Source organism: Brassica oleracea, chromosome C6, assembly GCF_000695525.1.
Source record: "Brassica oleracea var. oleracea cultivar TO1000 chromosome C6, BOL, whole genome shotgun sequence".
NCBI classification, from domain to species: domain Eukaryota; kingdom Viridiplantae; phylum Streptophyta; class Magnoliopsida; order Brassicales; family Brassicaceae; genus Brassica; species Brassica oleracea.
Window position 1 is genome coordinate 17584157 of NC_027753.1, and position 12028 is coordinate 17596184.

Here is a 12028-nt window from a genome sequence, read left to right on the forward strand (position 1 = left end):
AAAATTAATATTTTTTACATTCCGAGGAAATTAATTATATTTTTCACTTGATCGATCGATGCGTTTTTGAACAAAAACGCATCGATCGATGCGTGTTTTAAAAAAAGTTCGGGCTATACCGAGGGACAGGTTCCTCTGTTTATTCTGAGGAACTTTTCCCTCGGTATATTCCGAGGGACATATCCCTCGGAAAATTCCGAGGAACTGGTCCCTCGGAATATACCGAGGGAAAAGTTCCTCGGAATTTTCCGAGGGAAATGTCTATCGGTATACTCCTATCGATCGATGTATATATGTCCAAACATGCATCGATCGATGAACTTCCGAGGAATTATACCGACGAAGTTCTCCCTCGGTATATTCCGAGGACATTTCCGACAAACTAGTTGTCCTCGGAATTTCCTCGGAAATTTATTTCCTAGGAATTCCTTCGGAAAATTCCGAGGGATTTCCGAGGAAAAAAAAAATTCCGAGGAATTATTTCCGACGACGTTTTTCGTCGGTATGTCGTCGGAATAACGATATTCCGACGAAATTCCGACGATTTTTTCCCTCAGAATCCTTGATGTTTTCTTGTAGTGTTATAGTATATATGTAATACCAAAATTTTTATAAAATTTACAATGTTTTATGTAATGTTAAAATCTTTTTTTTTTCAAATATAGTAATATAATAGAATCAAATTCCATAATACCGAGACACAACATAAGCATTATATATTACTATGCTATTTAGTTACATTAACTATCTACTATTATTGTTAGTTACATTATAATATATGCATTATGTTATTTTGTTTTAGACAGAGTCTGTATCGCCGCGGAGCAACAGCCGCGTCCGGATCAGATCTATCTACTCGGCAATTCATCCGGTGACTTCACAGAACTATTTGGTTTCAATTTTATTAGGTTATAGGTGGATCAAATTACAAGTTCACCTGTTTATAGATCGGAATTAAAAATAATAATTAGGAAAACAAGAGACATGAAAAACAATTTAGAGATTGCCAACATTATAACTATCGTGTAGATGTAGATGTTCTAAATAGAAAAAAGTAAAAGTTCAAAGAATAACATTATGCCATAGTGTATAGGTTCAATATTATAACCATAAAAGTATTGGAGGCATAACAGTTAATGATTCACCACAACACTACAAAGAAAATCCATTATTTTTAACAACTTTTTCCTAAGTAATAACCACAAAGGACATCAAATTTATTTGGGTGCAGAACAATACAAAGAAAAACCATTTCAACTATCGTTTCCTAAGTTATACTTAAACATGTTTTTCTAAAAGTTTGATTAAATGTTTCATCATAGGTTATTATTACACAAAACAATATATTAAAAATCAAATATCAATATGTCACTTGATTGTAGGATGAATATGAGTGGAGTTATACCAATTGGTTACAAGAGTCACGGGTTCTGTGTTTATCTAAAGTTAAAAACTATACATTTAGTTTGTGTTTATCTAAAATAATTAGATTTAACTATGAAAATTTCATACGGGGATGTCTTGGCGGGTAAAATTTTTCTAGAACCATACATGGCTACAAATTTGTTCGTAGAGATATACGAAAATTAAAAAATAAACCCCAAATTTTTTGATTCCCGAGTAATTTTCTAAATGTTTCCCGGGTATACTAATTAGAGCCACGTGGTTTACTTAACTCACAGTCACAGCCAAGTGATTTTTAACTATAAAGTAATACTAAACCTAATAGAGTTTGGCCTCAGGAAAAAAAGTTAACTTTGCCTCCTTCATCGTTTTATCTTCTCTGCTCTTCACTCTCCGTTTCCTCTTCCTCTTACTTAGTCGAATCTTCTCTTTCTCTGACTGACTCGTTCTAAAATCTCTTGTCCCCCTGTTTAAGGTAAACTTTCCCTCAATTTTGATTTCCTTTACTAGTTGTAGATAGCAATTCTGAGTTTCTGGGTTTTTTTTTGTTGGCATTTTATGTTTCATTCTTATTCTTCATGGGTGTGGCCGTGTGGGTTTTCAAGTTTCTTTGTATGTCTGTTCTTAGATTTTGTCATACGGTGTTCTGTTTCCTGAATTTATTACATCCCCTGTTGATTTGCAGATGAATATTAACAGCTTTACCTTTGTTTGTTGTTAGATGGTTGAGGCTGGTGGAGTAGCACCAGCATTAACTGCGTTAGTGCTTAAGGCCCATTCTTCAAAAGATGGCACCTGCATTGACAAACGAGCAGAAGGTTATGTGGAGGCAGCTGAAGCTCTTGCCTTGGAGCGACCACAAAGTGCCACTGCGACTGGTGAAAATGTCTCTGCGCTCTCTACCCAGCAGCTCAATGATGCTTATATTGAAGTAAGAAGCTCCTATTCTAACTCATATCCATCTTAAAAGCATACTACATTTGGTTTTGATAATGATCATTCCTGGAATAATGTTTTTGTTATTCTAAACTCATGTGTCTTGTGTTTAATATACTTTCTTGTAGAGTCTATGGGCTTGGTTCACTTCAGTATGTTGATGCTGAACCCAAGGAGTCTCCGGCAGCTTCTCTACGTAGAAACGTTGGAGTTGATGGACGATTGACCACTGTGGAGGGTGTTGTGACTGGGTTGAAGGATGACGTTTCTGGGTTGAAAGATGACGTTTCTGGGTTGAAACAAACCATTGACTTGTTGTTGAAGATGAATGGAGTCGATCCTATTACCCGTCAACCTATTCCACGTGAGAGTGGTGCATCTGCTCCAAGTCTGATTCTAGCCAAGAACTTAACCAGCACTCTCCCACTCATTAGCACTTCTATCTATCCTAGGTGTATTTTGTGTTTCCTTGTGCAATATCAATCTCTAACATCATTAGATGTCTTTTTGTAAAAAATCATTAGATGTCTTTTTGTAAAAAATCATTAGATGTCTGTTGTTAAAACATCATTAGATGTATTTTGTAATTAAAGAACATCAGTAGATGTCTTCTTTAACTTCAAATTGTAATGTTAATTTGAATGATTAGCTAATTATGTTTTTATTTGTATAATTAATTATTATTTTAAATTTGGCTTTAAAAAATTTAATAGAATATAATTTAGAATTTAATAATAGAAAATAGGATGAATAAAAAATATAAAATTATGAAACTATAACTACAAAATTTAATTGTGGTTATTTTGCATCCAAAAATCCACAATTACGTTAGTGGCTATCTATAGAAAACCGCTACTAATCGATTTGTGGCTATTAGTAGATATTGCTACGGTTAATAGTTGTCGCCTTTTGCGGCAAAGTATCCACGAAATCATTCTCAAGCTATTTGTGGAATATAGCCACAAAAACCGTTTGCGGCTGCTTCGTGGAAACACATCCACAAATAGCCACCATTTTCCAATAGCCACGAGCCAATAGCTACAGATTTTTGCTGTAGCTATTCGTAGCCAATGGCTTAATAGCCCCAAAAATGAAGCCATAGCTACAAAAAATGCCGTGTCTATTTCCGAATTTTCTTGTAGTGGGAGGAGCTAAATGAGAAAGTCGAGGGTTTATACGCAGGCGATAATGCGACGACTGAGGAAATTGCAGCAGCGTTGAAGGAACTCTCTGATGCTATTAAAGCAGAAAAAATGTCCTGGAAACAGAAGGGTAGAGTGTTTTGGCTGAGAGAGGGAGATAAAAATACAAAATTCTTTCATGCCTTAACAAAGCAAAAGAGAGCAAGGAACAAAATCATGCAGCTACTGGATGCAAATGGTAACATAGTTGAGGACGAGGAAGGTCTGGTAGCCATTGCTACTAGCTATTTTCGGCAAATCTTTGAGTCTACTATTCCAGAAGACATTGAAGAGGCGCTATCTGAAGTTCCTACGACGATTACGAGATCAATGAATGACAGCCTCACAGCTCCTATTTCCGAATGGGAAGTCAAATTAGCTATCTTTGCCATGCATCCAGATAAGGCGTCAGGACCAGATGAGATGACTGCATTTTTTTACCAGAAGTTTTGGGATATAGTCAAGGAGGATTTAACTCTTATGGTTAATAAATTCCTTTTTATGGGACTGTGGCCAATGGTCTGAATCATACAAATATATGTCTTATCCTAAAGATAACTAAGCCTAATGATATGGCTCAATTCAGACCCATAATCTTGTGCAATGTCAGCTACAAGATCGTCTCTAAGGTCTTATGCCAGAGACTAAAGAACGTCTTGTCAGGATTGATATCAGAAACCCAATCAGCCTTTGTTGCTGGAAGACAGATTTCAGATAATATCACGATTGCTCAAGAAATGTTTCATGCCCTGCGAACTAAACCGAGTAGACGTAATAAAAGGATGGCCATCAAGACAGATATGAGTAAAGCATATGATAGGATGGAATGGTCGTTTATTGAAGCTGTGATGCGAAAGATGGGCTTCTCTGAAACATGGATCACCTGGATTATGAGGTGCATTACGTCGGTAAAATATAAAGTTCTTATGAATGGGCAGCCAAGAGGAAATATTGTTCCAGGTAGAGGCCTGCGTCAAGGAGATCATTTGTCTCCTTTCATTTTTATTCTGTGCACGGAAGTGCTCGTTATCATTCTCAATCATGCAGAGAACCAAGGGAATATAACGGGGATGCGTGTCACACGCGCATGTCCTTCAGTATCCCACCTTCTCTTTGAAGATGATAGTCTTTTCTTCTGTAAGGCGGAGCCCCGTGAATGTGAAGAAGTAATGAAAGTAGTTAGGACATATGGTAAAGCATCTGGCCAATGCATTAACTTTGAAAAATCTTCCTTACTCTTTGGTAAGAGGATTAATGCAGCTACTAGATAAGAGATTAAAGATGCACTTGGAATACATAATGATGGTGGGATGGGAAAGTACTTGAGAATCCCAGAGGATATTAGTGGCTCCAAATGCAAACTCTTTGCATTTCTTAAGGATAACATGATGCATAGAGTAAATGGATGGACAGGTAGATGGCTCTCAAAAGGGAGAAAGGAGGTAATGATCAAATCCATTTTACTCGCTCTTCCGACATATGTTATGTTGACGTTTCTGCTCCCATTGGAGATTTGTGAAAACCTCGCTAGTGCCATTGCACAATTTTGGTGGAATTTGAATCCACCAACAAGATGAATACACTGGACGAAATGGGAAAAGGTTTGTCTACCAAAAGAAGAGGGCGGGATTGGCTTCAGTTTAATTCATGAGCTTAATCTAGCACTATTGGCAAAGAAATTATGGAGTTTGGTTCAGTACCCTGATTCACTGGTTGCCCGAGTCTTGAGGGGCATATATTATAGATTGACCTCGCCATTAAGAGCAAACTCTACAAGTAGTCCATCATATGTGTGGGCAAGCATTTTCGCCGCAAGGAAGCTTTTGCTTCTGGGGATTAGAAAGAAGATTCATTCTGGTTATGAAGTCAAGGTGTGGGAGGATCCGTGGATTTCAACGACACCTGCTAGACCAGCTACATCTGTAGCGCCTGTGATGCACCCGAATATGAGAGTTAGTGACCTCATTAATCTGGAATCGAAGGAATGGGACGTAGGTACTAGAGGATTATGTCCATCCCGATGACATACCACTCATACGTAGTATGGCCATAAGCTCTACTCATCGCCGTGATACTTTCTGCTGGAACTACACGAGGAATAGCCAATACACAGTTAAATCTGGATACTGGGTTGCTCAAAATCTGTTGAAGCCAGAAGAGGAAAAGGAAATACTGGAACCAAGTATCACTAAACTTCAAGCCTTTTCTTGGAAGTTGAAAGCCCCAAGGAAAATGTGCCATCTTATATGGCAATTGATAACGGGTCAGGTGGCAGTAACGAGGAATCTAGTAAGGCGGAATATGAGGTGCGATAATTATTGCCCAAGGTGTGGAGAAATAGAAGAATCTGTAACTCATGCAATATTTGAATGCCCTCCAGCTCTCCAAGTATGGTCCTTATCAGCAACTCCTACAAGCCCAGGTACATTTCCGGTGTCAAGCGTCTACACAAACATGGACTATCTCTTTTGGAGGAAGAATGACATCTTAGAACCGGACCAAGACAGAGATCCTTATCCCTGGATAATATGGTATATTTGGAAGGCTCATAATGATAAACTTTTCAGGGGAATAGACAGAGACCCTTTTGGAACTAGTTCGGTACGCAGAAAGTGAGTGTCAAGCATGGTTTAATGCAAATGAGATGATACCACCAGTAGTACAGGCCAGCAATAATGAGAAAAACCAAGTCTTAAGCTTGGGTAATATTTGCTTGTTAGATGGATCTTGGATAGCTTCTGATCGATTTAGTGGATGTGGATGGGTCTAGATGGATAGTGGGGAGAACATACAACTTATGGGAACACGGAATTTCACTCGATGTGAATCAGCATTGCATTCAGAGGTAGAAGCATTGCGATGGGCGATGGAGAATATGCTTCAACACTCGTCATGCCAGAGCTTTGGAACAGACTGCAAGGAGCTGATTGCAATGATAAAGGAACCCCAGGAGTAGCCAAGCTTCACGACAGAATTGGAGAAGATAGAGACGCTGCAGATTTGTTTCTCGGACTTCAAAATCACCCATGTGCCACGAGTGCGCAACCAGTATTCTGATTTTTTAGCTAAGACTGCTAGGACATTTCGTAGGGAGTTACTTTTCATTGGTTGTTCTATTCCGGTCTGGTTACCCAGACCACTTCAAGCTTGAGTAATAGAATGGCCGTTCGATGTAACAAAAAAAATGACACATACATACTTTTAAATTTTAATATTTCCATTTTCCTTGCATTGATCAGTGGCTCCGTATAAAAATAAGTTATCCGGTACGTAGATAAAGTAATCTATGATGCCAGCTTAATCTAATTTCCATTATCACTTCCGTCACTTTTGTCCTCATTTAGATATTTTTCTTTTTGATATTTTTCTTATTCTTTCTCACCATTTAGATATTTTTCTTTCTCACCATTACAAATTTCTAGATTTATATTGATCTTGACTTTATAGCTCTATGCTTTATTTCCTGGTTTTTTTTTTTTTTAAAAGCCGTCCCTTCTAAAGTGCTAAAAAAAACTTCAATTTATCAATAATATTATATACTTATTAACACTTCTCTTTTTGTTCCCATGCAATCTCCTCTAATCACACGTCCTTATACAACAATAACTTTCAACCCAAGCTCTAACAAATTTAACCTTAACAATAGGTAAAAGTTTGACACCAAAATTCTATTTAAAATTTTTTATCATATATTTATAAACTCTACTATTCATGTTCCCATGCATTTTCCTCTAATCCCACATCCTTTTACAAAAATAACTTGCAGCCCAAGCTCCGGAAAATCCAACCTAAACAAGCACTCCTTTCCACACAACGCCTATAAGTGGTATTGTTAAAGTTATATTTAAATAAATTAAATTAGATCACGAAAAAAGAACAGCTTGATATGTGTTTGTTGGGAAATATATCTCTAAGAAGTATGTGTCGATTAGAGGTGTCCTGGAGTCAGTATATAAAGCCTTCACTTGATATATGTAAAGATACAAACTCATTTTATTATCCAAATTATATTTACTTTGGTGCGACTGTTACTTATATATTATATTCTTACTTCATTAATATATGGGAAACAATTTACAATATTCATTTTGCATGAACAACTACAAAACAGACAAATATATTATTATCACTAACCAATACCAAATGGATCAACAAATCGTTCTTTTACAAAAAAAAAAACAAATCTTTTACAACTTGTTAGACAACAAAACATACGAAACCAAACGTACGAACCTGGCGCGTAGCGCCGGAATACCTCTAGTATAATATATATTCTATTATTATACTAATTTATCATGTTCCATTTTATTTGATAATTTATAAAGAATGTTCTATTTTGTTTTGAAGTATAGTTTGTAATTTTTTTATGTTTTGAACATCATTTCATGTTTTAAACATTAGTAATTTCTACTAAAAGAAAGTTAAACATTCGTACTATCAAATCCTAATAGCATTTTCTATCAAATCTTAATAGTATTTTGTTCTATTTATAGAGAGTTTATACTATTTTTTTTTGGAAAAATCTTAATAAATAAATTAGTGATATTGCATCCTACCTGATGTAATGGTAAATAGTGATAAATAGCTCATGTCCATTCCCTTAAAAATGAACCATGTCATATCTTTCTTTCTATGTAACCGGCCACTTATAAGTTGTGGGAGTAAAACCGGGTCATAATTGTGTTAATTGTTAAGAAATGAATTCAGTCAAAATTAACGCTATATTCTTCATTTCTCCTTCAAATTTAGTTATATCGCAAGTTCTTTTCCTTGTTATTTTCTCTAAAATAGAGAATTTCTGTAATAAAAATAAAATTTGTTTCAATGTATTAGCATTGTTTTAAATACAATGTAAAAAAAAATAGAAATTGCTATTTCCTCTTTAAATATACAGAAAAAATAACAGTTTTTATTTTAAAGAAACAAAACAATAGGTTAGATAAAACTACCTCTAAATACTATCATAAAAATAAATAACAACGGTTTGGAAATGCTCTTATTTAACTAAATTTTTCAAAATGCTCCAACATGTTTAATTAGGTAATCAACTAATATGTATAACTGAATAAGTGCAAAATTTGAGTTGTTAAAAATGAAACATTATTACATAACTTCAACCACTTCGCCTTCCTTGCAAACTGCAACACTGATCTCTAAAGTATTATTCTTCTTTGATTTTACCCTGCAACAATTTCTTCTCGGAGACTGCAAATATGAAAAGTTTTTATAATATACTCCCTCCGTTTCATAATATAAGTAGTTTTGGCTAAAAGCGCAAAGATTAAGGAAATTATTATGTTTTTAAAAAGTATTTTATAATAAATAGGTTAGATATAATTTAAACAATAAAAAATAAGTCTATTTAATTTGATTGGTCACACTATATTCAATAAATGTAAAAGTTATCTAGAAATACGAAAACTATTTACATTTTGAAACAAAAAAATTTCCTAAAAGTACTTACGATATGAAAACGGAGGGAGTACTATTATATCAAGCATTAATAATAATAGTATGACTGCGTAACAACTACTTTAACAGATGTTGGCTACGACCCAAAAAAAACAGACGTTGACTTACTCTGTCCCAAAGGTAAGGGTCCGGTTTCTTGTATACAATGACCGTCCTAAGATCGCCAGGATTAGCCATCTTCCACCGACACTCCGGCTGAGCGACACGGTGGCTTTCGTAACGGCTCACGGTCATATTTGTTATCGGATGAACTCCCGTCGTTGTCATATAGAACACAAATGGTTTCTGGCATGGATGACGACTCACCGGTCGTGTATTAAAAGCGTACGCCGTATAATCTGCCCGCCGATACCTGCCAAAAACCTTGTCAAATGAATATATCTAGATTTATGGTTTGAGCAATGTAACGAGTTTATGTTTTTGCCCATAAAGGCAAAAGCTACCATGCTACTACGTGAATATTCTAGTGTAAATTAAAATTTATAAAGATTACCAATTTAAGAAGGTTCTTGAAGGCATTTCCATCTCTCTAGCGGAAAAGACTCCGCGGAAGATCTGAGCCGCGTATCCCCAAGAAACTGAAACGGTCCACTTCCGACGTTTGTCGTAGCATATCGACTGTTGCATAAGTCCGACAGAGTCTAGCATTGCCGGCCCTTGTAGACGCTTCAAGGCATCTACACGAGTCATGTTTGGAAATATCGGTTCGACCACATCGAGATGGTGAAATGTTACTAATGGAGCCACCGGGTGCGCCGCTAGTAGACCGAATAGATTGCCATACACATCGTACTGAAAACACATACAAATAGATTATCAAATAAACCGAACGGTTTCAAAATTGAACTAAGACTTTTAGAGTTTTAGTAGTTACCGAACCGACCGGTTATTGGTCGGTAACCATAACTAATAAACAAAAGAAATGTCACGTGAGTTACACGCGGATTTAAATGCGTGACAGCTTTTACAAGAAACGGCCCGACACCGTGACGACGTGTAACAATAGCGTACAGACAAATTTGGGTCCAGTGATATGGCACTTGTATCATAATTGAATTTAAAAAAAAGCAATGAATTTATCTACATATGTAAAACCAATAGCATGAAAAAAGTCCTAAGACATTTAATTTTTAACCCTAACCGATTACCTATTTAAAGTTCATTAACCACACATTCTTATAACGACTTCTGAATTTCACTAAGATGAAGCCAAATAATCCATATGGTGATGATCAAGAAATGGTTGTAAACTTGTAGTTGAAGTTTAATCTTATTTTAATACGTAAAGTCAAGTCTTATTGTATGGAGTAGGTTTTTTAAGTAAAAACTTTCAAACGTCTATTTCAAATAAACTTACGCTTGTTTGTGTAAGTTTTAATTTATGATATAACAGAAATGTATATTTATATATTTTAAATAGTATTTTAATATTTATAATTTAGACATGTTTTGGAGTTAAACTAACTGCTGTTTAACTAACAACTTAGCTAGATTAATAATAATCTATCCGAACATTTATTACTGAATCTAATTAAAGAGATAATTACAGACCTGGTGAAAACCGAGTTCTTTAGTGAGTGGAACACCGAGTTCAGCCATGCAAGCTTGCATCCGATCATCTGAACCGTACAACGCCGGATATCTCTTTATACAGCGATCCTGCATTTTGCTCAGCGCCACCGCCAAAGGATAGCTCACGGCGAATCCTCCACCGCCGTAAGCCATCCCGTAGGAGAAGTAAATGTTCTGAAGATGACTTTCCGATAAACTCCCGATGTAATACATCTGACTGTGATCGTATTTCCTCAACACTCTGATGAGATTCTCCGCGACGAAGACTGTATCGTCGTCTCCCATCACGAACCACCTCACGTCTTTGAGCCCTGGTTTGAGCGTCTCCGTCACGATACGCGAAATTCGAATCGCCGATCGGTGTCCCTGTATGTTTTTGTACGGAAACTTCGAAGTGTCGGTGGAGATTCTCACCGGCGGGAGGTTAGTTTCGTCGTCGAGTCTCTTAACCGGCTTTTCTAACCAGACGTAACCACGCATTTTATCTGGTTTGTACCAGATCTTGATATACTCTTTCCTCTGCTTCCACAGCCTCGCCGACGCGGCTATTCCGAAAACCACGTGATGGAGCTCGGTTTCCGGCGGCGGAGGAGGTGGTGCAGAGCTGTGAGATTCGATTACGGCTGTTTGATTTGACTGTAAGATAATCAACGGCTGGGACGAGTTCACTATGTCGTTTAAGCGGCGAACGACCGCGGAGAAAGGCTCCACGTGACAGGCACGTGAGTTGGAGATGAGCTGAAGAGTGTAGACGACGTAAGTGGCGGAGACGAGAAGGAGGAGCAATACCATGAGTTTGGATCCGGGTCGGGTCGATGAACCGGAACCGGTTATAATCCGATCCAGCATTAGCTTCTCGGGTGAATCTTTATGATTATTCGACTTCATCTCAATCAAATTTGTTACTTTTTGATCAGAAATTTGAAAAAAAAAATAATTCGGGCGACATTTTATTTTTTTATGGGTTTAAGGAGAAAGTGAGATGTAAGAGATGAACATGCAGTCTAAAAGGAAACAGAGACTCTTATGGTGAGAGTGAAACACTAGACGCATTTACTTGTTTTTTTTTTTCGAAAGAATTACTTTGTAAGACAGTTTTGAGTTATTTATAATAAGATAAAGGTAGTTTCAGCTACTGACGTTCTTTTTCTTAACTTCATCGCATTTTATGAGAAATTCTGGGTTCTCTAAATTCACCAACCAATAGTATTTGAATAATTGATATTTGATATTTTTTAAAAAAGGAAACAAAATTGAATTTCCAAATAAGATTATATTTTTAAAATAAAACAATAAAAATACATAAAAATAGTTACAAAAAATAAATAAATAAATATTGTTCAACCGTTAGAAAAATACTAAATTCTATACCCTAAATCCTAAACTCCCAACCCTAAATTATAAACCTTAAATCTTGGATAAACCGTAAACCTTTAGAAAATTTTAAACCCTAAATCATACAT

At 36.2% G+C, this 12028-nt stretch overlaps 2 protein-coding genes across 2 annotated transcripts; one reads left to right on the forward strand and one right to left on the reverse strand.

Moving 5' to 3' along the window:
• The first annotated feature begins 1750 nt into the window (after positions 1 to 1750).
• On the forward strand, positions 1751 to 2996 carry LOC106299127. The gene is made up of 3 exons (XM_013735264.1): positions 1751 to 1879; positions 2126 to 2335; positions 2469 to 2996. The coding sequence occupies exons 2-3, from the start codon at positions 2193 to 2195 to the stop codon at positions 2851 to 2853; spliced, it is 528 nt and encodes a 175-aa protein (XP_013590718.1). The 5' UTR covers positions 1751 to 1879; positions 2126 to 2192; the 3' UTR covers positions 2854 to 2996.
• Positions 2997 to 8456: 5460 nt separating this feature from the next.
• On the reverse strand, positions 8457 to 11637 carry LOC106296771. Its single transcript, XM_013733001.1, has 4 exons — positions 10545 to 11637; positions 9487 to 9785; positions 9102 to 9345; positions 8457 to 8726 (listed from the first exon to the last, which is right to left on the reverse strand). The coding sequence occupies exons 1-4, from the start codon at positions 11451 to 11453 to the stop codon at positions 8625 to 8627; spliced, it is 1554 nt and encodes a 517-aa protein (XP_013588455.1). The 5' UTR covers positions 11454 to 11637; the 3' UTR covers positions 8457 to 8624.
• Positions 11638 to 12028: the final 391 nt, after the last annotated feature.